Source organism: Pelecanus crispus, chromosome 20 (genome assembly GCF_030463565.1).
Source record: "Pelecanus crispus isolate bPelCri1 chromosome 20, bPelCri1.pri, whole genome shotgun sequence".
NCBI classification, from domain to species: domain Eukaryota; kingdom Metazoa; phylum Chordata; class Aves; order Pelecaniformes; family Pelecanidae; genus Pelecanus; species Pelecanus crispus.
In genome coordinates, this window is record NC_134662.1 from 4,114,937 (window position 1) to 4,142,656 (window position 27,720).

General features: G+C 45.7%; 1 protein-coding gene across 4 annotated transcripts in view; it reads right to left on the reverse strand.

The window, feature by feature from the left end:
* SBNO2 (strawberry notch homolog 2) overlaps window positions 1-16,620 on the reverse strand; it is a 51,374-nt gene extending 34,754 nt beyond the window's left edge. For 3 of the 4 annotated variants that reach the window (XM_075723491.1, XM_075723493.1, XM_075723495.1), the window contains exons 1-3: window positions 16,398-16,620; window positions 15,200-15,279; window positions 8,140-8,263 (exon numbers count right to left, since the gene is read on the reverse strand). In XM_075723491.1, coding sequence (XP_075579606.1) covers window positions 8,140-8,263; window positions 15,200-15,279; window positions 16,398-16,523 — 330 coding nt within the window. In that variant the 5' untranslated portion in view covers window positions 16,524-16,620. Of the gene's footprint in view, window positions 1-8,139; window positions 8,264-11,863; window positions 11,890-15,199; window positions 15,280-16,397 lie in introns of those variants that run through there. The other variant, XM_075723492.1, reaches the window with a different exon arrangement.
* Window positions 16,621-27,720: the final 11,100 nt, after the last annotated feature.

Consider the following 27,720-nt stretch of genomic DNA (forward strand, 5'->3'; position numbering starts at 1 on the left):
ATTTTATAACCAGAGCTGAAATTCGGTGTGTGTGAGGGGGGTGTTCGGATCGGCAAGCCCTGCCAGCACACAGCTCCCTTGAGGACTGGAAATTTGGAAGGCAATCGCTGCTTGTTCAGGAATGGGGAGAGGGGCAGGAGACAGCCTGCCACCGAGCAAGCGCAGAGGGGATCGCCCATGCTGGTGGGAATGCAGAGAGCCTTAAAATAAGGAGAAACAAGGAAAACTTGCGAAGCATAAAGGAAAGCCAGCGAGAGAGTAAACTCTTGCGGGTGATCCTGAAAGCTGGAGAAGACCAGTGCGTGGCAGCAGGCAGCGAGATGCTGCGACTTGGGGAATAGAAGGCATATGAGGCCAGGGAAAGAAAAATGACTGAAGAAGGTGTTTGTGTCGGAGGCAGTATTTCTCACGGGGACTGCTGTGGTGGGACCACTGGTGTTTTGAGCGCGTTACAGATCAGGACACACAGTGACCGCCTGCAGAACTGGAGACAGGGGAACTCACTTGATCAGTCTGACTCAGACCAATTCTGCTTTGAATTAAAGCATCTATTTTAAAACATCTCCCAGTGGTCTGCTATTACATTATATTACCAGCATTTTTTAAGAGCACTCTGTGTTTCAGATCAGCACTTTTCCCGCTTTTGTTAGCTTTATGAAGGGGAGGAGGCGGAGAATGGTGCTTGCCAAGAACTTCAGAAGGCAGCTCTCCGTTGCCTCCTGTGCCTTCTTGCCTGCCCAGAGGTGGACATCGCTGTTTGAAGATAGCCATACAGACGAAAACTAACAACTCTGGAACAGGGGAGATGCCGATGCCCTCCAGGCCCTCATACCCCCTCCCTAGGGCCATGGGCATCTCGGCCGGCTCCTGCAATCCGGAGCCAAGCACAACTGACAACAAATTATGCCTCAAAAGCAGAATTATTATCACTTAATCACAGGTATCTCTGCCTGAGACAGTCCCAAAAGCTCCTCTTATACATGGAAGGGAAAGATTTACTCCTAAAGCACAGTTCATCCAACCAAAATTATTGCTTTATTCTATTATTGCGTTATTCTATTGCTTTAGAACAATGTCATCTGCATCCCAGATCCGTCCCCTCCTCCTCAGTAACCAGCTCAGGGTGGCTAAATCAGATGATCCGAGCAAACCAAGCCCTCGGTCGGTGAATCCTGTGCTGGTGTCCGAGCCCTGCAGTTCAGGAAAGGGCCGCAGCACCCACACACACCTGCCTGGTCTGGCCCTTTGCTGCAAACCCAGCACACAGGCACTGACCAGCTACGGGTGCGCCTGTTTCCAGCACAGCTCACAACCAAAGCACCCAAAACCCTTCACACGTGTTAACAGCCCGGGCTGATGCCGCTGTCTCCTCGCACACCGACGGCAACACTCGCTCAGCTCCAAGCTGGGAGCTCAGGCAGGTGCGTGGCTGTCTTATCCGGTGGATCATCTGAAGGGTCTTTTCCAACCTAAAGGATTCTATGATTCTATGAAAGTGCATTATCTGATGTCTCACCACCCAGGCACCCTACACGTGGCGAGCCACGGCGAGGCAGGAGCCCACGCCGAGAGCAGGGCAGCGGCGCTCGCGGCCGCCTGCCAGGCAGTGCACGCTGTCATCTCCAACACGATTTCACCGTACTTACTGTAACTAGGTCAGATGAGCCGTTATAATCACAGCCTTCATTTTTCTAAACCGAGGCCTGAAGTAAGTGTTAGGCATCTCACCGAAAGTGTTTTTAAAGTGTAATTAAGTCAGCCAAAACCCCAACCCCGGAGTGCAACAAAGACAGGAGCATGTAAAGCAACTTGTTCATAAAATGCTTCAAAGGCACCAGAGCCAGTTAATTGTCTTCAAATTGATTTTAATATCTGTATTCCCTGTAGACATAACTCCAGGACAGCGATAGGAAGTTCCAGGACGTTTCTTATTCCAGGAAACTCTTCATTTCAGTCAGAACCAAGTCTTGCATATAATTTAATAACTGTTACATTGATTTCTCTTAAATCACCACAGCTCTGTGCACTGAAGCACTTTTAAAAATTAATACCTTTTTTTTTTAAGAGTAGGTTAATTCCCCCCCCCCCCCTTTTAACAAGAAAGATTAATAGGAGATTGCAAGGAGCTGGTAGTAAAAAGAGGGCTGGTTTATGATTAACACATGTGGTCAAGAGCCCCCATACACCACAAGCAGATCAAACAAGGCTGTAACTGCATCTTTACAGCATTACTGCAAATGACTCTACACAAGAGCAGCCAGTTCCTCCCTGCCCCCACAAGCTAAATCAGTCTGGACTGACCTCCTTCCTCCAGTCCAAGCACAACTCAGATTTTAAAAAGGGTACCCAAGTTTCCTGCCAAAGCATTTATACGCAGAGCTGCTTCACTGAGGAGAAGAGGAAGAAGCTTCTGCAGAGCTCCCTGCCACGTCCACACCTTGCACGCTCAACAGGAGCTGCTCGCCCTCGCTGCAAAAAGATCAGTTTTATTTTGCAGTGTAACTTAATGGCAAATGAAGTCAGAAGAGGAGGCTTCTGTGCATTCAGGAAAATCCTGCTCTGGGTAGCCACAAGGAGCAAGTCAGAGTTAAGCAAAGGGAAACACAGATTGACTATCAGAAACAGGCAGGATCATTTTCGATAACAAAAGGAGGGAGGAAATGGGCAGAGGTGTGTGCTTTAAAGTAATTCTAAACAGGATAGAACAGTGACATTTAAAGACAAATCTGTGGTGGCTAAGAGCAGTGAGTATTTAAGTGACAGGTATGCTTTTCTAGAACAGGCTGCTCTGCTTTTATGATAAGGCTCTGGGGACAGACTACAGCTCACCACACACCCCTGCTGAGGGCCAGCAGATGCCAAAGCGTAAGTTAAAACCTCCTGGATTTAGATTTTTTTGTTGTGGCAATTAACAGCTCTTACCATCAGTGACACAAGATAGCACTGACATGATAAAAATGCCTTTGCAGTAGAATTACTGCACAGAAGCACCGGATTCCAACTACCAGTACCTGAGGCTGGAGGAATAAACAGCAGAAAGTGAGGGACGCAACGGAAACCAAAGCCTGCTTCTCTTCAGTACTTTGATTTCCAAGGATATGTGTGCAGTCAGTAGGCTTTTTTCATGAAGAGACAACACCACAGGGCCTGGGAGAGACTTGGGCTTAAGACAACAGTTCCCAAGATCAAGAAATGCTATCAGACCCCAATACGGCCTCATATAACTATTTTCTAAACCTCAGTTTAAGCCACTTGTTTATATAAAGAATGCCAACAGACCGGCAAGGATGAATCACCCAACAGCAAGCCAAAAAACAAAAATATTGTGGAGGAAACAAGTTCACATTAGTCTGTTCTGACCATGCAAATGAAGCACCTTTTCCAATATGCAGCAGGCGTTGAGCGAGGCGGCTGCGATACACGCAGAAATTGCTCTTCACCAGACCCGAGTGGCAGCAGTGAATGATTCAACTAAAAAGAAATTCCCAGAGCAATTAAGAAATGTGGCAACTCCCACTCACGGCATCCTCAGGCCGGCAAAGGCTTTACACTCTGATGGTCCAGCTGAGGACCTCCGAAACAAAATACGGAGAGAAGATAGAGGGGAGCAAGTGCCAGTGCTGGAGGAAAACGCGTCAGCCTTCCCACTCTCCAAAGCCTCGAGTCCCCCAAACCCTAGGGTACGTGAACAATCCTCCGATCATCACCACCAACAGAAAGTGTTTACTGCACAAATACCTCAGAATCATTACTTATTTGCTATTTAGACCTTTTAAATCGATTTTCAGTATTCCTGGAAAACTCTTTAACACGACAAACTGCCTACAGGCTACGCAGTCCGAGGGCAGGCTGGAGTCCCACTGCAGCCTGGAATGGCTGCAGGTACATTTTAGGGAGGTGGCGTTCACCGTCTCACTGTCAGATCACACGTGGGGACCACAAAGCTTCACTCCAGATCAGAGATGACACCTCCATCTCCTCCCTCTGCCCCCCCACGACAGCACGCAGAAGTCAAGCACTGGCAGGCTGCCGAGATACACAGAGGGCTCTAACCCAAGGGGATAGCAAGCTCTCCTGTGCTCCTGAACTATCATAGACAGGATTTTGGTATCTGAGCAAAGAGAATAGCCTGTATTCATGTATGAAGGCAGCACAAGTTCTCATGTGAGCACCCAATCTACTTTGTCTGCCCAGTGACCACAGATTTAATCAAGAATCTCTTACCAAAGCATGCGAACTCCTCATGTTCTCTCTTTGGTTTCACTCCTCTGTTTGGCATGGTCATAACAGGAAAGTTTAACGGGACTCGTCACTCCTACCACTGCACTAGGCAAGTATGGAAAAGATAGGTACTTTCCTACATGGTCACCTGGAAAGATGTAACCACCCAAGCTGCTCCCACACCTTCTGAATGGCATGTTTCAGCTTCCCAGGCAGATTGTTAATATTTAGCAGTTTGGCATCTGGGACAGCAAGAAATCAGTACAGTGGAAAATACTGCTGAAGCAAGGGATGGAAAAGCTCCAGGACGCTCCCAGATGACTCCAGACTGATGCCACTGCCTCCAGTTAAGTGCTTGCTGCTCTACCAGATCCAGGCTCTAATTCCGGCTCCTGTGAAAAAATCATCAGCTTTTCTTTGGATGAGCAATGACTAGTAGTTGAGAAAGCCCTAGGTTTTATCAATGGATTTCCATGTTAGTGCTTATTGCACTCTAATATGTGAGAGCACCAGGAGCAAACCACGCAGGAAGCTCAAAGTAGTCAAGAGCTGAGTGTTCAGAAAGGCTGACCTGGCTCCGTACTTCAGCAGAACAAGCCATCTGAGCTGGAGGATGACTCAAGACTGAAGCAGAGCACCGACACTAGTGTTATTTCACACTAATGGGGCACTGTCACACTAGACACCTGGCAAGCACTGTCTGTCTGCCCTGTGGCAGCTCGAGACAGACACCATGCCGCTGAGGCACGAGCTTGATCAGATCAGTTTCAGTTTGGAAAACAAAGCTCTAAAAAGGGTGTTATTCAGTGTTTCTCAGTTTCGGAGCACACAGGGTGACACATCACTGCCTTGGGTTATCTGTGGGAATCTCCAGAAAGCCCGAAGCTGTAATGCTGAGTGCACAGACCTACAGACAACCACCAAACAGGACAGAAAAGCACCCATAAAAACGCTCTGTTCCCCGTGGGAACGAACATAGCGCCACCTGCTATTACGTGGTACAATACCTGAGTAAAAGAACTGGCTTGGCTGTGTTAGATTTGGAGATGGGCACTTTATTGTTCCTATAACTGAAGCAGAAGAACAGTTGCAAGCACACTGTAATAGGTGCAGTCTCACAACAGTTGGCTTGGAAAGAAGGGGTCCAAGCAAAAGCGTAACTGCCTACAATCACCTCGCTCCCGTCTGTTGCTTCCTCTCCAAAATGATGAGAGTGGCACAAGAATTATTTCTTGTTCTGGAAATCATTTGAGGTCAGCTATGTCTGGTTTGTCTCAGAGCCCTCCTGCTCTTTTATCACCTAGCCGACACAAAGCATCATCTCCTTTTCACAAACAATCTCCAAAAATGTGCTCTTCCAAGCTGGCTGAGATCAATTTCGGTGATGCAGCAGGGGAAGGAAGCTGATCGACCATTTAGATACTAGAAAATACATAAGTTAAAGAAATAATTAAGCCCTCTTCCCGTTAAACCCATCAGCCAAACTACACCGGGCCTGCAAGCTGAGACCTACGGAGAGGACCCCTCTCCCTCTTCCCATCGCAGGCTGTTAAATGGCTTCCACAAGTTGATGAGATCACATTTCTCTTTCATTCCTCCCGCAATTAATTCTGCAGGAGGCAAAGATCAATGCTATTGCGATTCATTTACTTATCTGGTTTTATCCAGTTAGAAGACTCTGACCGACAGCTGCTGGTGACTGACCAGATCCGCTGCGTCAGGTGAGTCAACGTGAGGCACGCCCAGCAGCTTTGCTCAGGGAGTTGAATTCGGGCTACCGCGCCAGTGGCTCACCTCAAATCGCACAAATCCCCAGCATATGTAAATCCAAACCTGCAGAAATCGGAGCCCCAAGGAGGTTCAAAACCTCTTTCAGCCACGGCAAGAAAATTAAAGCACAATTAGGGGGCATTAACACATTCCCCTCAAGAAGAAGGGAAATGCATCAATTTGCTGATGCATCAATTAATGAATCACGCAGGAAGAAGAGACACATTACGAAGGAAAGACTTTCTGTTTATACATGTGTCTTGACATTCAGCAGTTACTGAAAATAAAATACATTCAAAAACGCACAGCAGCTTAATGGGGCCTGCTGAAGTTTTTCTTGGTGCGTCAAAGCACAGTGCTAGCATGCAGGACACCCGTACTGCCCCAGTTTATCCTCATGTCTCCCTTGTGCTGTTTTCAGCAACTTAGGGCTGCATTGTAAGGCATGCGTAGAATTAGTAGTGAAACATCTAGAAAGGTCAGTCTTCACCTGAGCACAGAAAAGGAGAAAACAACAAACTCGGTTCCATCTCGCACAACACCCAAACAGTGCCCTTGTGCTTATCTATCACACTGAGTCACAAACCTGAAGCAGACAACTGTGATGTTCAGATTAGCTAGTTCCCACACTCAGAGGAAGCTTGGCTCTGCTGGTAAGCTGCTTTGTGACCAGGAAAAAACAATACTTTTAGTGAAACAAGTTTAACTTACAGATAACAGATGAAGGTTGTGAAGAGAGCCCATGATTTTGCACACCTAAAAGGTTCCTTTGAGACCCTCCAAGCACCCCTGAGGCTTGAAGGTCCAATCTGTCAGCACCCGATGAGCCCCCAACCAACCTGTTAATCAGGTCTCATTAGAAGACCTTAAGCATACTAAAATATCTCTCTCTCTCTCTCAATCACTAATTTCTAATATAAGCTCCCTGTAGCATTGTCTAGTGGAAAAAGCTATTCTGCACATGGCTTGAAGCACGTGCCCATCTCAGAGCACCGCCACAGCCCTGCTCCTTCTCATGTTTCTTGTCTGATGGGAGAGTTGTGCTCAAACAACGGTTCAGGACACAAGTCAGGGGCTGGAGGTAAAGGGCTGCTCTCTAACTCTGCCCGCACTCCTTCTCCTTGGCTACTTCCCGCAGGGTTTTGAAGCACGGCGGGCTGTGCCCTTTGCCTAACTGAGGCAGGACGCTGGACTGCATCTGGCACCTGCATGCTTCCCAGATAACTCAGAGTTATTCCCAGTCTCAGTGACTTACTGAGATAGGAAAGCTGAGACTAGGGAGTTCACTCAGTTTGGCTGTTGCCTTGATAGGTCAAAGCAGGGTACCATTCTGCAGTTTTACTCACTGTGTATCTTCAGATGCTGGGGGAAACCCTAACGCAAAGAACATACACAGCCAGACATCGATAATATCTACATTAACTCCTAGAAAGGATATAGCTAGTCCCTTCTTTATTCCAAGTCAGCTCTGTCCTATCAGCTGCTTTCCAGGCTTTACTGACCAATCTTATCATGAGATGTTGCCAAAAGCCAGCACAACATTTCAAAAACACCATGGAAAGAGCTCCTTCCCACCCAGAGAGATCCCTGAGGTGAGGATGCCTCTTGGTCCCTAGAGACGCCGCATGAACCGGGGTGACTATTCATTCTTCCCACACTTCAGCTCTGCAAAAAATGAACTGGCTCCAATCTCAGTTTGCTAGGCACTGAGTTGATGTAATCCCTAAATATTCACTATTCAGGAATCCACCACTCGTAATCAGTGAGAAAGCACACGCAACATACACAAGTGAAGAGCGTTTCAGGAGGCAGATGATTTAACTCTCTGAAGCACATTCAAATTCACACTTACCTATACCCTCCTGCAAATGGGATTCTCCCATGCGCTTTCAGTGTTTATGTTAAACGTCACTTTAAAAAACAGAAGCAATTTTACCACAGATAAGCTCCTACTAAGCCAACGTATAGCTCCTGAATTGTGGTTGTCAGAGAATCTCTCTCAATTGCACACAATTCCTATCTGGTGCTAGACAAATTTAAGATATTGCCAGTCTCTTCCTTTCCCCTCAATAAGGCAATACTGAAAAATAAAACCCATCACCCTGAAGTACCATTCTCCCCCAAAGCCTTCAGTAGCTATGTACTTACCTGAGGAAAATCACCATTTTTTGGTAAGAAGTCAGTGGGGTCCACAGATGCATAGTTTGTATCCAAGAAATGCGGTCTGCTGATGGAATTCATGTAAAAATCGTGACGGGAATTAAAATATTGCCTGTAAGGAAATGGGAAAAGCAGTTATTTCTTGTCAATCCTGAGTATTTCTCAGGTTGCTTCAGACTCCATCAGCAGTGAAGTTGCAACTATGGGATGACACATACAGGAGATTGATATTTTAAAAAAAAGCTGTGTTTATCCAGAAGAGATATCTAGGCAAAATAATACATCCACAAGTTATATTCTACTTCCCAGACTCAGTAGTGTAAGAGTCTGGAAAGCTGTAGTAAGAATTCAATTCTCGGCAGTTTGTGTAAACTGGGAAGGATTTAATAGATAAAGAGGTTCTGCGGGACTAAGTATTTCAGTCCTGGCAACAAAGCAAAATTAAGCCTCTGAGATGTTCCCAGCACGAAGCGTTTGACAGGTGTGATGGAACCTGACAATCACGTTACATAAGGAGAAGCATCAAGTTGCATGGAAATATCACACCCGAATGCTAGTTTGGGACATAAAACTGAAACAGCCCTGCAAACTAGCACAGACAGGGAAAGGAAACACCACCCCCTTTGCACACCCTTGACGGGGAGGTTTACCGGTCACAGATCCTAACTTAAAGACAGGTAAAAATGGAAAGGTTAGGGAACATGCAACCCTAGACAGAGCTATTAGCCCAGACAGAGATGAATTATGGATGTAACCGATCATACCTAGTTACAAAGCAAGATCTCTGCTGAACTAACAAGTGAAAAAAGCAAAGGTCTTCTGATTGCTCCCTCCTGGGTAGGGCGCAAGCCAGCGCTTCCTCCTGCCTCCCTTCCCCCAGCACCAGCTTCCTCCAAGCAGAGAGGAGGTAAGAATTGCAAAAGAGCAGACAATTCCCTTCCTCCTTCCCAGGAGTAGCCTCTGGCCTGTATTACACGACCATCTTCTGGTTTTGCTATTACACACGCAAGCCCTTTCCCTCTCCTGCAGGAGCAAGGAATGTGCTTCGTAATCTTTCCCGTAAGGGCTGTGCACTCACGCTGCTTGGGCAATCGCCACCCAACACGTTTGCATGCTGGAACCACTAAAATGTTTCACCCGATCTGACTGGTTTCCTCTTGTGGTAAGTTGTACGTTCTTCATAATGCCAGGGTTACAGGACCCACAGCAATAAACTTTAACAAGGCACTGGCGGGGGGAGGGAGAAACAAAATTTAAAAAGAAATACTACCCAGGAGCAGAGCTGGGGAATGACTGCACTGCCAAAGTATTATTAAGCAATTAAAATGCCGTGTGTGGCTAGCAGCTCATTAATACAACATGCTTAACATTTACATACATATTTATGTGCAAACATAGTTATCTCGCTCTGCTAAATACATTTTTCCTGCTCTTTTTTCATCGTTAAAGATAATACTCTCAGAAAGGAACAGCTTCCTCCCCCTCTTTTCCTTTTCTCCTCCTTTTCAGCGCTGCTGCCGTTTTACCTGCTGCAGAGATCCACCAGAACAGCGACCTAACCCTGTACGAACGCAGAGGGGTGGATTTAGCAGACCTGCACATAATCGCTCTGACTGCCCAGCACTTGGAGTCTCGGCTCCTCCTAATCTATTCAGGCAAATTAAAATCTCTGCATAAATTCTGGGAATTAATGTATTTACACAAAGGGAAAGGCTGGTTTAAACTGCTTTCAAGTTGAAACCGCTGTGGTCTCATGTCTCTCTTGCATGAAGACAGAGCTTGGCCAGCGCTAACGAACTAACCAGGGAACGGGAAAACCATTTTTACCGGAAAAGTGAACACCGCCTCCTATTTCACCAGCACCTCATGGGTCTGGACAAGAGTCACTTAAGGTAATGGGAAGAAGACCAAGACAACCCCAACCTCCCTGGCCTGAACTGCTGTGGAATGACCAGCTTTGCTATGTTATTTTGCTTCCCTTAATCTTGGTTTTCAAATCTGTGAATGTGAGATGCGCTTTCTTCTTGCAGTCTGAAATAAGAGCCAATAGCAACTCAGTGCACTGCTTTGAGATCCTCTTAGAAAAGCCACCAAGCATGCAGCGTTTGCCAAAGTCCTTTTAGTACCTTTGGTGTGTGCTTTACCTTTTTTTTTTTCCCCCCCCCAATAAGAACTTATTCACCCTCATTTGAAGAGCCGGCATAAAGCCACTGACAAGTTAGCTTGAATTAAACTGCAAAAAAAAAGTGTTAACTGGAAGAATCAAGCATGCGAACCTTGCTGTATTGCCAAAGCAAAGATGTGAAAACAGCAAGATTGCCCTGTACATACCTGCTACACTCTCCAGGACTTAGTTACAGGTAAACTGCTCCATGGAAGCTACTCTGAGTCAAGACCTTCCCCTCAGAGGCTGAGGGTGTTCACTGGATAGCTAAAAATTGTTTTAGAAAGGAAATTTATACTGGGTTTAATCACACTGGATTTACAAAAGACTGCCCATTTGCACTCCTGTCCTCAGATCTGACTTCAAGCTGCAGCACTAAAGGAGGAACCAGGTGTCCTGGACAACAGAAAACACCACCTGCATTCATCAACGCCAACACTGCAAGTCCACGTCCTGCCATGGAGACACTCAACTCGCCCATGAAGACAGGCTCCAGCTAACCTGGCCCATCCCAGAGCCAAAACCCCTCTGAACTTGGAAGACAGCCAGGGACACGCACAACTGACGTCCATCCAACGTTGCGTGCAAGTGCTACACCGGTCCCTCTCAGGCCACTGATTCGCTTTAACCATTGAGGTTGGCTCTTGAAACAATCGAGGTCCTACATCAATTACTAACCTCATAATAATTACATACATGTGCTTATCATTTAGTCAGTGAAACTTATCTCTTCAGCACCAAGATCAGAGTTTAAGGAGTTAATGCCAGGGAGTTTGGAGTCATCTTGTTTTACTTCTTTCAGCTGCAGAAAACCAAATGCTGATTTTCATGATGAATAAAACCAGACCTTTTCAGCCCAGATGTCTAAACACATTTAGTCGTTAAGTTCTTAGAGAAATTATTCTGCACTAACATGAAGTTTAGTCCAGAGAAGCACTGTACTCTTCAGACAGAAGAGGCTGCGCTGGCTCTAAGCAGCCCCTCAGAAGAGGTCCCACCACTGTTTGAACTCTGTTTCACAAAAGAGAAAGAGGGATCTGGCTGAAGAGCACAGTTTGAAGAAATCAGCATTTCGTTGTGTGAAGAGGAGGTTACGTGTGCTGACCCAGTACGTGTCCTTCAACAGGTACCAGTTAAGAAAAATAAGCATCTGCTCCCTGCCCCATAAGCAAAACAAGCCAATAAAGCCAAGCCCAAAAATTCAGCTGTTATGAAAAAGAATATTTAGAAATCTAACTAGAGGGACATTTTCCTGCAGGAAAACATGAAGGAAAGTACATGAAGGTGTGCAACATTCAGAACCCAACAAGCACCCAACAGTCTTGCTGCAGAGATGGTTCCCACCCTTTTTTAAGGAATAAAGCAGCTGGCCCAGAGAAATTCTTTCATCCCTGAATCCTGGGACATTATGAGCTGGGTGGGGAGCATCTTTGGATTATATCAAGTTCAGACAATTGCTTTAAAGAGCAAGACTGCTTTTTTTTGCTGCCACCCACTCTAAACATAGCAGCAGTGGAACAGTTTGGTATAAGGCAAACCTGAGCTGACCTCTGACTCGTGCAAATCATTTGTGGTCAGTCCAGCCAGTGCGTCTCAGGGTAGGGCTATTTCACATACTCCAGCAGAATGTTGTTGGGTGGTGGTTTTTTGTTGGGTTGCTTTGGTTTGGGGGGTTTTTTTGGTAAAGAATTTAATAATTTCCTTCAGTTTTCCTGAAGCCCAGGACTTCCAACAGCAGGTCCTAGAGGAACACACAGTGGACAGGGGTTTAGAGGAATCCACGCCTCAGAGGTGAGCAATGCAATGCACATCCCTCCCAGGAGATGGGTCTCCATACTTTAACAGCTTAGTAGCTATAACAACACTTGTTTAGACTACTGTGATATTGTGCCTGCCTTGCACGCTCCATACCAGCTGCTCATCAATGCAACCCATGTATTTGAAGCCCTTCTGGGGCCATGCTGCAATTTCACTGGAGACCTCCTGCGTGTATTTTGGCCAGACCTTACGCTCTGATGTTATAGCCCTCCATTCAGACACAAACGCCACATCTCAGGCCAGCAGAAGATCAGAGACAAGCTGGCGAGGCCACAGGCTGCCTTGGCATCAGTCTGGCACTCTTCTTCCCCATCATTAGACCAATCTATGTTTTTCAAAGCCTGCTTTACAATTAGAGTAAGCAATACTCCGCACGCAGGTGGCAAAGCAGAAAAAGACATGAAAACAGCAGGAAAAGAGGGTGTTGTGTGTTTTGGAAACTGGGGAAGAAAGCTTTGCTCCAGGTTTTGAGAAATACTTTTTTGCAGATGTGTGACACCACTTCCAACAGCACAACCGGACTGACCCAGATTTCCCTGAAGCAAGGAATGTATTGAGGCTGCAGCTGCAAAGGAAGCCCAGCTCTTCAGGGATAATTGCCTTCGAAATGAACTGAGCTACAGCTCTTCCCTACAGGGGACCCAAACCTCATTTGTTCTTTCAGCAAGGTTTAATACGCTGTTTACATTTTTCAGGTTAAGAAAATCTGAAACAAAAAGGCAAGCTTTGGTATCTTTTAAATAAATTCTTTAGCATGGAAGTTAACTACTGAAAAGAAACAGGAAAAACCTGCTTCAGGACAAAGCTGTTGCTATGAGAATAAGCCATGTCCAAACACAGCCACTTGCAAATGAGATTTCTTCTGCAAGGATTTTGAAGAGAAACTTGTACTAACTCTAATGCCATCTGCATTTTTCTATTTTACAACATGGGCTATAATTACAACTCCCTTTACAATCCCATTTTGAAATGTTTCCATCTCTTTCAGGATTCCTACCCGTAACGCCCTAACCCTAAATCCACCTAAAAAAGATTCAGCTGCAGTTTTCAAATATGAAAGGACAGACTTCTTTGGGTTTGTGAAACACATATATGGAAAATTTCACCTGAAAGGTAATTTTTACAGTTACCAGGATATAAAAACCAGGAAGCTAAAGTCAGCCTTGGCTAAATCATTCTCTAGCAAGTAATTGCTAGGATGAGCCTCATTTCCAAAAGTAACTGTAGCAAAGTCAACAAGTTTACATTTGTGTTAAATGGCAGGCATGTCTTTGCAGGATCAAGGCTATAACATTTCCAGCAAAGTTGACATGAGCAGCAGAGCAGCACTAAACAGGAAGAAAGCAAGGGGCAAAACCAGAACAAATGGTCAAAGAAAAAACCCAACACAATAGATAAACACAATCTAATCTTGTGGTTCAATACAGCAAAACAGAAATTCTGTTACAGCTCTCTTGAGGATTCACGAAGCGTAATTTACAGGAATCATGCTCAAAAAGTACACCCTCTTCCAATCAGAGACAGGCAGGCTAAGAGCAAAGATACTGAACTTGTCTGATAACTCCTCTCCAATTCTCACTGTGGGGAGTAACCAGCAAGGCAGAGCTCCATTCAGCACCTGTGACGGCTTCTTGGTAATCTCACACCAAGAACTGCCCTATTCCATCCACCACGTCGTTGCTCACTAGCTCGCTCTGCAGACCGAGGTGGACCAGGCACAGGAGAAACAAGAACTAACAGAGACACAAAACACATCCCATCCCTCCGAACGGAGGAGCTGATTCTCACTGCTGACAGCCAGGCTGCAACTTAGACATGCCAGGGGATGGATCTCTCTGCTTTTCCACAAAGATGCTAAAATCCCTTTAGGAAGGAGGTTAAACTAAATCCTCAAGCACCTGGAACACAGTTATTAGCTCACAATATCAAGTTCTAGTTATTTTTCCTCCCTCCCACCTCTGACCTACACAAAAACGCATCCTGTACACCCGCGCCACTCCCTGTATTAACAAAGAGACCAAAGCAGCCGTCAATCGGCTTTCAAACCTTCTTCCCAACAGTCAGCATCTCCCAGTCAACAGAGTTCCAATCCAAGTCACTCAGTGGTGGCACAAGGCCACTTTACGTCGTCCCAAACATCTCCTGGCATATCCTACCTTCTGATCCAGGATGGAGGTTCATCAGAAAGGGGGAGAAGGAAGAACAATGTTTATTCTTATGCAAAGATGCCTCAAAAACGCTATTTTGCACAGGTAATCTAGAAAAGTTTTTGCACTGAATCTAGAAAGCACATGGCTGATGTCCTTCCCATCAGACAGGGCCACCGTTACTATGCAAAGGTAGTACCCAACTACCAAACCCATCACAACATTGCTTTACAGCACTGAACTGTGCTGTATACTAGGCAGCTTTCTTGGAAGTCAGTCACAATTTTTCATGCGAGCCTGTACTCATCACCTCACACCTTGTGGGATGAGGTTATCGGTGAAGAACATCAGTTATAACCAGAAGAAAAAGTCACGACTCTCGATGAGCTCCAGGTTGCGCAGTTAGGGGCTGTGCACATTTTTTCCAATATAGACATGCGATGGTAGTATTTAGTCAGCTTCCAGTCAGCGACACGGCAAAAGATTTTAACTTCACTTCACCTGTAAGTCTGCCACCTGGTACCGGCAATACCTTCTTCCTTGTCTGCACCATCTGTATAAAGCTAGAGATTGCATGATGTATTTGCTCGGCCAGATTGTGCTAATGGGGTGTTTTTAAGAACTCCATAAGCGTAACAAATCCAGGCTAAAACAAGGCTATTCCTCCCTTATAGCTGCCTCCAGGTTTACCAGAAATCAAAGTTTTTATCTTCTTTTTTTTTTTTTAAAAAAAAAAAAAGCTGTTTGCTGCTTTTTCCAAGATGTAGCAGTTTATGAAATGCCACAAGATCAGTGTGTGATGCAATTATTTCCCCATCAGTTAGTGAAATAAAGTAAACAAGGAAAGCAGTAAAGAAACAGTTGAATCACGGGGTGTGCAAGAGCAGAGGGGAATTATACAAAGGAGAACAGCACTCACTGGTTTTCACTTGGGAAAGATGAGGTTGGGAAAGAGGCAGGGTAGCAGCTACTCCACGAGTTGGCAGCCAGCATGGAATTCTGAAAGGAGAAACCAGAACAGTTACAGCAGCAGAGGACTGGCACAATTACCTGCAGCTGCAGATCCGAGGCTAGGCTTATAACTTCCCTCCCTCAGTGCCCTCCATAAGCAGAGGTGGCTCAATCTCTCATAGCAGAAATCGAGCGCTACGCTCCAGCTTAAGCTTTTGCACCTACTTTCCTATTGCTGTCCCCAGAAGGACAGTAGGGTCAGTCTCCCTTCCTAGCCCTTTAACCTCAGTCTCTGCGGAAAGCAAGCACCAACCCATTAACTTGAAATTGGCTTGCATAAGTAAACACCCAAAAACATCATTCTTTTCTTTTTGTCTTCCCACCTCCCTAAAGTCTCCAACAGTGACGGGAAGCTTTTAGCTCAGCATGTACCAATACAATCATGGGAAGAATACAGTATCTTATTACTCAGCCACAGATCACTCTTTCATCTGTCCTTTTTTGTGTTCAAAGCAACAATGGACATGGTGAACATGAGGCAACATGCACTTGGTGAAATGGGCCTCTTTTTTTTTTTTAACCTCTATATTCCTATGTGTGACAAAACTCAAGAGTTATAAACAGAAACAGAAAACTGCAGGAACATGTAAGCTATTTTGGGATAGAGATTTGCTTTTTGCTCTGTTGAGAACAAATGCATCAGGGCCCTGGTCTTGTTTTGGCAGCCATATCGGGACAAATACAACCCTATTCATCTCTGCCACTCTCAAAAAAGGCACAGCTGGACCCAGCAGTAGATTTAGGATGCCTCAGAGAGACGAGCTGGGGTAGAAACAAAGTTTGCAATTCTGTGTAAACTCTTTAGTCCTTTCCTGAGGAGCCTGGCACCTGCCAGCTTTTAGAGAGGCTTTGTTTTAATCACAGCCTTGTCTTCCTCCTCCCACTTCAAAGGCAGCAGACAGCCATCAGCTCAACCCTCCAGCGTTCCCAATCAATACTTCATGCCCCTGGACAGCTGCCTAGAAAGTCTGGTAAATAGCTCCTGTAAACATGCACCAGGACTCCCAGGATTTGACAGGCTGGAGTGCTCTGCTCAGACCCCTTCTGGTGACACCCTCCAAACAGCCTCTCCCCACCGCTTGCCGAGAAGCTGCTGGGGCCCTCACCTCCATGGCTGGCACGGCGAGCTGGGAGCGGAGCCCGGGGATGCTGTAGAGTGTATTGCCTGACTGCTGGTGCTCGTGCTGCGGATAGCTCTTCCCCCCGTCCATGGCAGGGTGTGCTGAGGGCATCAGCCTGCGTCCTGCCGCATGAAGTCCTCAGGGCAGGTGGAACAGGCTCTGGAGTGGCGGAAGGTTCTTTATCTGTGCTCTTCACCCTGCACCATGTCCTACGGAGGAAAAGAAATGCACATTTAAATTTTATGAAAGGGGAGAAGAAACAAAAAAACACTTCTAAGACCAAGTGCAGCTAAGAGATCCGTAAACAGACGTCAGCCTGTGAAATGCCTGCTGCCTCTTTATAAAACAGAGGTTTTTACTGGGAAACAGAGTTCTCAAATATCACCACACCTGGAATTCACACAGACCTGCAAACTTACATTAAACACACCTCTCCCGCCTCACTGCAAACACTGCGGAAGTCTGGCAGATCATCACAATCATCTGCGATTTTTGCAGTAGGCACACAGCTGGTTTTAAGCTCGAGGAATTTTCTTGCCTAATATACAAAAATATTCTGCACTTCTGTGCAAACTCATGGCGACCAGTTCCCCAAAATCCCTTGTTTTCATGAAAATATGCTACGTAGGTGGAACATCGTTCCACGGACTACCGATGGCCATGCTGAGCAACGAGTGAATCACCTCGCAGGGTCAGAGTGCGCTCACATCTCCCATCTCGCTGTACTTTGATGTCTCCCTAATTTCACAGCAGATGTTCAGTGTGCACTCATACTTTTTGCCACTGCTATGCACAAAGGTCAAACCCCATAGTATACTTTCAGCACTAATCTAACAAATATAAGAACTTAATCAGCTGTCTTGCATTTTCCCTGTTGCTAGCAAGATGAGATTTCAGAATCATACTTGCTAAAGCAAGAGTATTTTTCTGGCAGGGATTAACCTCATGATAAGACATTGCCTTCAGTGCAACTTCTCGGTCAAAACCTCCAAAGTAACTTCTCTTTTTTTTTTTTCCACTAAATTCTCCATAACCCCACAGAACATCAATTTCCAACTGGATTTAAAAAAAAAAAAAAAAAAAAAAAAAAGAGAGAGATGGTAAAAGCAACCTATACAACCAGAGGAGCAAGAGAAAAGCATCCGTGATGTCTTTACTTCCATTGCATCTTTCTCTGCCCCTCTTCTGCCTCCCATGACCCTGTCCGCCACCAGAAGCCTGCAGCATGACAGCCGAGTAAATGAAACTGCCCAATATATTCTCATCGAGCAAGCTAGCCAAGCAGAAAAACTAAGTAGCACAAACTGAAGCTGCAATTTAAAATATACCAGCTTTGATCATCTAGAAGATACAGCTTGCTGTATCTTGGAATATTTTTGAAAAGCCACTTCTGAGTCAGAGACCCTTTAAAAATAAAGTGACCTTTCAGCGGACAAAATTATTTCTGCATTTGTAATGGAAAGCAAAATTAAAGTGACTCTGTCTTTCTTTCTCTGGTGGCAGCAGCCATGCCAGGAGAGCTCCGAGCCGAGCTTGCATGTGCGGGCTGCAGAGCCCGCAGGGGACCAGCGACCGCCCCGCCGAGCCCAGGGCGGAGAGGCTGACACCCGTCCCTTGGCGAAAAGTTACCAGGAAAAGCCCTCGCATTCGGGGGACTTTCTGGGTGAAGAGCACAGACCCGCGATCCCGCTGCCTCTGCTCCTCTAACAAATTGCGGGCGCACAAATGCCTTTACAAGACACGGGCTTCCAGACTGAATTAAATCATTTGCCAGAGGCTAAGCACTTTGTGGTTTAAAAAAGTATTCCCCCTTTTATTTTAGCTGAAGAGGTAGTCACACTGGGATGCACACGGTTTACGTAAGCTCACAAGCCCGTGCTGGATGCAAGCTGCGGCTGTCGGGGTGGGGCTGCAGAGCAGAAGGCAACTTCCCCAGGAGCAGGCTGGCCAGTCCTCCCAGCAGCCGCGGGTTTAACCAGCCTGCGGAGTGTGCTAATCCAATCGTTGCCTCTTCCCGCAGCCTGATAAATTGTATTTAAAAAAAAAAAAAAAAAAAAAGACTAAGTGACAAAGATGCAAGCGTTTTCCCTAGGAAAGCGCAATGAAACATCACCTCCAGAGAGTAAAGTTTATACACCAGCAGAAGTTAACACCAGGCTACCTGAAAAGATCATTAAGCTACAAAAAAAAGCTCAGACCGTTTTCATTAATCACTAACAGAATAAATGCTCCTTACAAAGGCCTGGGATCACCTAGATCCTTTTCACTGGCTTTATTTCACCAGAGATTTACCGCAGTCTCATTCTTTTACAAGCAGAAGTGTTTCTTTTTATTACACCATAAAATCCACACTCAGGCTTTATAGTCCATAAGCCCAGGAGCAAAAAATAGCTAAAAAACACTTAGCTAGCACCCCAGCACCCTAATTAATATTGTTATACTGGCCTCAGGCCTCTTGATTTATTAGCTAAACATTAGCACCAGGGTTCTCAAAACGCAGCCTCTCGACCACTTGTAGTCCTGGAGCCTCGTTAGAAGCTGCTTGCTCACGGCCTTCCTTGACTGAAGTCAGCCTACCGGCACGGCTGCACCCACAGCATTACTGGTGGGTGCTCCGGCCCCACGCACGCACAAATTAAGCGTTGATGCTGATGTCCTATTATTTAAGCAAAACCCGCTTTGCGTTACATCTCCTGAAGACAAAGGACTGCAGATGAATTTCCTCCGGCAGCCCAACATTCGCGTCCCACCTATCAAGCGGCTCTGCGCACAAAGACTGTGAAAACATTAAAATATTCACGGACTTCTTCCTCCCAAGCCACATGATTTATAGCAACAGAACTCACGAACGGGGATGCATAAACGCAGACTTTGACCCCAAACCCATTGTGAAGAGATGCAGGAAGCGTCACCAGCGAGAAATGACGCAGCCTGTGCTTCAGCACGATGGCTACACAATCATCCCGGGGGATGCGTTCCTCTCCGGGCTTCAGGGTTGCTTTTTTCTTTTCCTTTAAATTGTTCTCTGATGCCACTGGTGGTCCACAAGAGATCCTACGCAATTTTGAGTTACATCTAAGGAAGAAAGTAGTAAGGGACAAGACAGAGGGTTATCGTGACTCCGCTTATCTCCAGTGCACAAAACAGAATTGAAGGGTTTGCTTTAAAAATAGCCCTGTCCCATTCCTTCTCCCAATCATAAAATTCCTGGCTTTTCTTCTTCTCTTGGTGGATTTGACAAGAGGACCTAGATTACAAATTAAGCCTGGGCTACAACATCCCAATCCCCCAACGAAGCAGTGGGGAGCAGAGCAGCAAACCTACAGTTTTCTACTTCCATCAACCTGCTCCAAGATCCTCCAGCCTTCCAACTCAAGAGAGACACTGGCAGTAAAAGGCTGTAAGGAAGACAGCCTTTTTTTTTTTTTTTTTTTAAATATTACCTTTAAATATTGCTCAGCTGTTCGTGAACAGAGGTGGTGAGGTTTGCTGACCTAAGGGTCAATGTCACAGACTGCTTTAGAGATAGTGATACCCTCTGGTGCCTTTAAAATACCGCGTCTGTTCTTTTCAGAGATTTCAGGGGTTTTTTGCTGCTTTTTTTTTTTTTTCTCCTATTTGTAACAGCTTTCGATAGGAAATCGGAAGCAGTTATTCCCGTAACAGCCGTAGCAAATATACAGCTTTACTTACACACCCAAAGTAACTTATGAAGGGTAAAATCAATATCAGAGTTCCTCCCTGCCTGCTCTACATTATCTCATGTCTTGGCAACACCAGATTTCACCGTCCGGATTCTCTGCAGAGCAGAGCGCCTTTCCCTAAACCAGCATTAGTTCCGTAGGAAAACTCTTGCACAATAGATCATACCCCATCAGCAAAACAAAGGAAAACTGCTTAAGGACCTGTGAACTTCTGCACTTGAGCAATGGTCAGATGGTAAAAGACAATGCATTGAATTGCATGACATAATTCCTCTGAAGAGAGAGAAGTGAACCGCAGGCCAGCCTTACAGACGGGCAACCCAAAAACGAGACAACTTTTGTTCGGAGATACCAAGAAAACCAGTAACAGCTAGGAATGATATCCAGATGTCGTGGACTCCCAGTCTTGTCCTATAGGCCACACCGAGAGGATGAATCCCCTCAACATTTTCTAGTTAACCCAAAACAGTGCACTGCTGAAGAACCATGCACAAATGTCACACACCAGCTAATAACCATCACAAGGCTGCTACGGACTGTCCGCCCGCGTGAGCTCCTTGCTAGTTCTGATAAATGCAATCATGCCCTGTCAGCATTTACTTATACAGAACAAACCACTAAAAAAGTCTGAATACAAACATGGAAATAAGAAAGCTGAAATGCTCTATCGCCTTGGTTTATGGGGGGGGGGACTCTAGCTAGTGTATATTCCAATACATCCAAGCATCAATTCCAAAATACATCCAAGCATTGGTAACAGTGGGAAGCAAGAGGCATCGACAATTCACTCTACACCCCGCACCCTTTCCACCCGCCGCCTCGATGCCAGAGGATGCTGAAGGCACTTCTTGTCCGACCAGAACAGCACCAGCAACCCGGCAGCAGAGCACGCGCTGGACGTCACCAAACCGCAACCTCCTCCACTCTGATAAGAGAGGGCTGCTGTCTGGCTTATGCACTCAAATTCCAAGAAGAAGGTAAAGAAAAAACTGACTAAAGCCAGTTTCAGAGATCTATGTGAGCCCGAGGACAGCGGACAATACCTGTCAGGAGAACAGAAGTGGAAACAGCCTTTGGTATGTGCTTGTCTTACCATCCTCCAGAGAGCCTTGTCATGGAAAAACATGAAAATCAGCAAGTTCCTTGCAAGCCAAAGCGCTCTCATTTCCACATCTCATCCTGTCGTCGTAACAATAAAAACTGATAAACAGAGAGGCCCACAGTTTGCGAGTGAACTGTTACAGCAAACTTTTTCTTCAACATTTTTCTACCACTTCTCTTGCCAAATATACTCCAACAAAGTAACAGTTCCCACCGCAAAGGCAAATCAGAGCTCTCTACTTTAGGATCGTTTCTGTTACAGAAGCATGCAAGTGGCCCGCCAGGATTTTTTTAAATAAAAAAAAAAAAAAGAAAATATCTACCAAACCTAGGGCACTATCAGCAACTAATTTGACATGGGAGTATTAGAAACTCCAGGGCCAGCAGTGAACAAAAAATTAATTGCTGATACCAACTTTTGATCTTAACAGTCAAAAAAGGTTCTAGTGACACAGATTAATACTTTTTTCGAAAGTTTCAGAGCAACCTCTAGTACCATCTAAGATTCAAACCACAGAGTTGAAACTCTCTTTCACAAGTCACAGATGAAAAAAGCTTTAAAAAAAAAAAAAAACAACACCTCTCCCGTGTCCTGTTAGCCTTTGACAAGCAGACTTGAGATGTTTGCTGATTATTCACTTTTAAAATTTCTACTTAAGGAAAAAAAGAAAACCAAAACCCAAACCAAAACCCCTAAACAAGCAGAGTGCTGCTACCAAATTCAAGAATCGAGAATTGACTCAAGTTTTTCATAGTGCTAGAAAATAAGGAATGCAAAATCAAGAAAAACAGTGACCTTGAACTCAACGACAGAAGTCATATTAGGACATCATACCAAGATGAACCCCTGGTGCACGGCATACGTCACATCCCCGTGAGCGCAGGAAACAGTCGTTCGTACAAGGAGGTACCAAACACTAACGAGGAATTTCAAAAAGCTTCCCAAGTGGATTATGCTTCAAAAGGTAACTGCAAAGTAATTAGACTGATTTTACAAATGGGTTATTTGTCACATAGAATTAACCAAAGCACTCCAGCACCATGATAACTATTCAGGGAGCAGTATGACCCAAAAAACCAAACCCACAAAAAAAAAAAAAAAAAACCCAAAAAACAAAACCAAAACCCCCAAACCCCAAAACCACACCACCAAACAGTGCAAGGATAAATCCCCTAAAAATCACTGGAATGGATTTTTTTTTTCGTTTCCCTGCCACAAAACCTATATAATTGCAAAAAAAAAATCTCAAAGCACAATCTGTAAAGCTGCTTACTTACAACCAAACTTACTTACAACCAAGCAGAGAAGTTTTCTCGAATCGCCAAAGATGCTCCCATAAGCAGCAGTTGTGTTAAAGAAGGTAAAGGCTGGGAGAGGAGAACACCAGCTCTGCAGACCAGCACCTGGTACAAGGGGTAGCTGGGACAGAACGTAAAGGGAACCCCAACAACACGAAGATAAGGTTCCTAACGTCGAGAACTTCAGCGATTTTCTTCTGCAGCCATCGCAAGGAGACAGCCAAGTGATCTCCCAGATTCAGAGTGATGGCACCCAAGCAATGCTGGACTTGCTCCTTACAGCTGAGCAGCCCGTGTTTAATACTGAAACTGGTTCCCTGCATAGCACGATAAAGCCCCATAAACAATTTGATTATATCACAAGTTCTTCCGATTAAGCTATAGGAACAGTTAGCTTAAAGGTTTGCTCTTCAGCCCAGGCGGTAAGGGGCAGCTTCAGTCTGGAATTCATCACGCCTAGAGGTTACGGAGCACAAATTTCAACTTTGAACGGCTTGAGCTTTTTTGGAGTTTATCGCACCAGCACTGCAGCAGACAATTTCCAATTTGAAAAATGTAATGAACTGCTCTGCAATAGTCAGGATGGGCAGAACTATGGGTAGGGGCTCAGTTCACGGGTATCTGCAATCAAGAGAGGTGAAAACAACCCATTGTACACTCAGTAAATGCAAGCACTTCCTCCTGTCGCGTTCAGTCTTTGCTAGTGTATTTTAAATTGGCTCCATTAAAGGAAGATAGCTAGGAAACCACAGGTATGCACAGAACAGTCAGAGCTAAACCTGCCGATCGTGAATTACCACAAGCTGGATAATGACAAAGAGACCTCAGAAATTTGATCTAGTTCCTTCTGCTTAACTCCCCTCCCACCTGCCCACCCACCCCCACGGAGCAGGAGGGGAGCCCCGAGCCCCCACGCCGCCCCGTCCACTCCTTCCCCCAACGCGCTGCCGTGGGTGAGCCATCGGCACAGGCGCCCGCGGGAGCGGCAGCTGGAGGGAATTCTTCAGAATACAATTAGTAAATAACTGCCCAGAGAAACGGGAACTTAATACTACGGAACCCGTTTTTGCGTCTCAAGTGCCAAGCTAGCGTCAAGTTCCTCTTTAATGTTTCTTCTTGCCATATTTTTGGACAGTTTAGACCACACAACGTTTTGCCTGGAGGGATAAGAAGGGAAGGATTCGAATCAGAGACCCAGTCACTGACTCACTCGGAGAAACAGGAAAACCAAGGGAGAGAAACTAGGATCTACCCTTCTGATACAGTCATGGTCCCCTCATAGAGCTACCATGAGGCTTCACCATATTTAGGATAGGAACTAGCAGACAAAAGATAGTATCGGAGTATAAAAGTTCAACACGAACAGAAGTATCAGATCTTTTCCCTGCAGATAAGTCAAAATATGAATGGAAATACCATTTTTCTCATGCTCTCTGCTATTTGCAACTTAGCCCTTTTTCATTAGGCAAATCCAGTTCTTTGCAGGGCAAAATTAAATACAGTACTGCTTGTTTAAGTATCTGAAACACCATTGGAAAAGGAATTTCAAGTTAATTTACAAAGAAGGCAGAAGTTAATGCAGAAACAGAAAATACTGTGGGTGACTCACGCCAGCTCTCTTATTCTTAAGCAAATGACTGGTCAATTCATATTTGAAAGCCAAAGAGTCCAAAGTTTGTTCCTTACCAGGAACTATCTTAGAAGAGAGAGTTATGCCAATTCCGTGCACTTATCTCAATGAAAACATGCAAAGGAAGAATACGTCTCCAACCTTGCATATTAGAAAACATGAAAAAACCTGAGCCCCATGCAGACAACTTCAAAGTACTATTAGAAAGAGTTACAGAAAAGAGGGGTGAAAAATCTCACCTTAGGCAGAGGAGGAATACAACCCAGTCCAGTTACAAACGCATAGGATGACACCAATCTAAAAGATATTTATTACCTGTGATGAAAATGGAATCACTTTAGGGCATCCTAACCCAAGCACTTTAAGCCACCTTGATCTCCTAAACGCTTTTGGCAAGGAAGAATGCACTTGGGAGCATTTGTTCTGTACAGACTTAGAGCTGTAAGTGTGTAGGCACAGCATTGCCCGGCTCCTGAGCAACACCGAGAAGGAAACGGGGCAAACCCCCCTCTTTACCTGGGCTATGCAACTCAATACGGAATTGCAGCATGAAACAAATCTGTTTGACAGGTTAACCGCTGGAATTAGACAGTCCGTAAGCAAAGGGAAGAAGAATTGAGATCATTCCAAAGCGTCTTGCCATATCTACGCAAGATACACGGTGGTGCAGGCAAAAGAGCAACCTTGGCCCCCAAAGACAGTGGTGCTTCAGGAATGAAAAGGAAGAGCTTTACCCTTCAAGCAGTGCTAGCTCCTCCTCATTTGAAGCTTGGACCATACGGCAGGGGGGAATCAAAGGCAGCTTTTTGGAAGGAAAAGTCCTCTTTACAAGAAAATATTAACTGTCCCCCACAAGTAGACTTAAAGTAAGTCGGGAAGGTTTAAATCAGCATGTAACAAACGGTTATTGTAAGTGCCAGGAAAAAAGTTGAAAACCAGAGACAGGTCAGGTTGCAAGGACTGTAGGAGCAGAGGCAAGAACAAGGGACAGAATAAGGAACTGCAGCTGACTAAGAGCAAAATCTGACTTACTGGGGAAGAGCGCGGTGGCTGTATGTATACTATACAGGTCTGCCACGGAGCTAGCCATACCATTAGCAAGGAAGTGCCGTACAGCACGGCCGAGCACGTCCACACACGGAGACGGACTGCGCAGACGGTGACTGCCACCCCATTGCACGGGAACGAGCTCAGGCCGCAGAGCAAGTGCAGCGAGCAGGGAAAGGAGGCTCACCTCCCCATCATCCATCCACCCCTACCAAACACCAGCAAGGTCATTCCTCTCCCCACCATGGCAGGGATCAACACCAGTATAAAGAACCTTTGCACCAACCCAGGCCCGTGCCGGACCCAGAATCGCACTGCCCATCACTGGGACGCTCCTTGGTGCTGTCTGGATACTTCCGAGAGTCACAGTGGCCTTAATCCTTGCACAGAAATGCAAGACTAAATAATGAGAGGGGAAGAAAGCTTAATCTGGAGTCTTCTTGCTGGCATCTGCCCCAATGTGCCATTCCCTAAATTTCCAGGGATTAATACTAGGCAATTAAGTGGCACAGCAGCTTTAGCAACAACAGAAATCTATCCGTTAATCTATCCACTGACATAAGTTGTCTTAAATCTTCCACAAATACTTTTGTTTCAAGGCTGCACAATTAAAGTTAATTGCTGATGCTACCTGCAATGCTGACCTCACTTTTCATTCATTCCGCTCACGGTGACTCCAGAACATCATCTCTCCTGCTTCCCTGGACTCTGTTTCTCCACCAGCAGAGCTGTTGGGTCCCTGCTTCACCGATCCAAGTTTTGTGCTACTTCCCCACAACGAAGCGGCTGCAAAGCAGACGGCCGTCCCCTCCGCTCGCAGGCTGCTCTCGCTCTGATGGTCTGCCTCCAAATTCAAATGTTCTGCTTTGAGCAACAAAATATTGCTCCAACAGGGACCCAGACTCAAAGCAAAGCGGGTGTGTAGGGCAGAGACAGAATCCATCTGTCCCTGCTCTTCCACCTGGGAGAACAGATAGGACTATTTCTGGAACGAGCAAAAATGCCTCTCTATACACTACACACGCTTCCGCCCAGAAACACTCAGCACATTTTTGTGTAAATCTATACAGCATCACCCTCACACAACCACGCACTGAAATTTCCAAAGCGTAAACACGCGAGCCCCGTAAGGCAGAGCTCGGGTTGAGGCAGTTTAGCAGCTCAGACAGTGAATTCATGAAATGGTTCCCAAAAGCAGGGGCTTGAACACCCCCCGCCAGCGGGACAGAGCCCGAGCAGGGCACCGGGAGCGTCAGAGCTGCTCCCCTTGTCACGCCTGTCACCAGTACAGTTCTGGAAGAAAACAAACCAGAACGAGAGCATGAAGGGTGCTGGCTGCCAGCTAACACGGCAGCCACGGCGCTCAGCACAGCCAAGGTCCGGCAACAGCGAAGCACATCCAGACGGAGCTGTAGCACAAGCACTAATGAAGTCAACCTCAGAAGCACACCTGAAAGGTAGAAATGCATTATTACACTACTTAATTAAAAGGGAAAGAGAAGGGCACAGAACGTGGCTGACGAAGGTCAGAAGCCAAGAAAACACAGTCCCTGATTCTCTACACTTTGCTCTACCCCCAGTTTCAATCACGAGAGACACGTTGGAAGAAATACTCTCCGCTGGAGCCGAGCAGGTCTCGATGTTCTGTTTCACATGCAGCCATTCACGGAGGAAAAAACACTCCAGGACATCAAAGCTTGCTTCCCTATTGATTGTAAGCACATAAACACCATTTCAAACCAGCCAACCTTCAGGCATGCTCAGCGCATACTTTCTCCGTGAAAGACGCACGTATTCACCTCTTTCATAGCTCCATGTTTACAGACCTTGATCGTGTTACCAAGAAAGACTGAGGAGGTTTAAGCTTAAAAGCCGAAAAACAAAATCTTTCGGGAGAATATAAAACTCCTAATTAAGCCTAGAAGGCTTTCCTGAGAGATCCAGACTGTCACGAATAAAAATCAGAGCACAGTATTCAGCGACTACACAGTTAGCTCTTTATTACAGTGTCACTATTCAAAAAGCTTTAAACCTGTGTCAGCATTTTTATTATAGACCCTCCATTTCAGGGATCTATAACTTAACCATTAAAAAGGCCTATTCAGTCAGGAAACACAACCCTCAAACACACCATATGCTCGCTACTTTAAACAAAAACAAACAAATAACAAAAAATTCCTGTCCATGTATGCTTTAGTGTTAAAAAAAACCTGCGATGAAAGTAGCTGTAGCTTTTCAATGAGTGTCCGGTCTGGCAGACGCAGCCTGTCCCATGCCTGGCACATGACGAAACATGACGCTTGGTCCTGCTTTTTTTGTTCCAAAGTCGGCAGGGATTAGTGGGGGGACCCACTGCGTGGAGAGCTCAGCAAGCACCAAACAAAACATCGACGCTCAACAGCAAGCAACCAGGCAGCTAAAGGGAGGGACGAATGATTTTCCAGGAGAAGCCTGTTCCTGTTCGAGAATGAGGATGTAAGACCCTGAGAAAGGTAAAGCATGGGAGGAAACTGCATTTAGCGCAAGA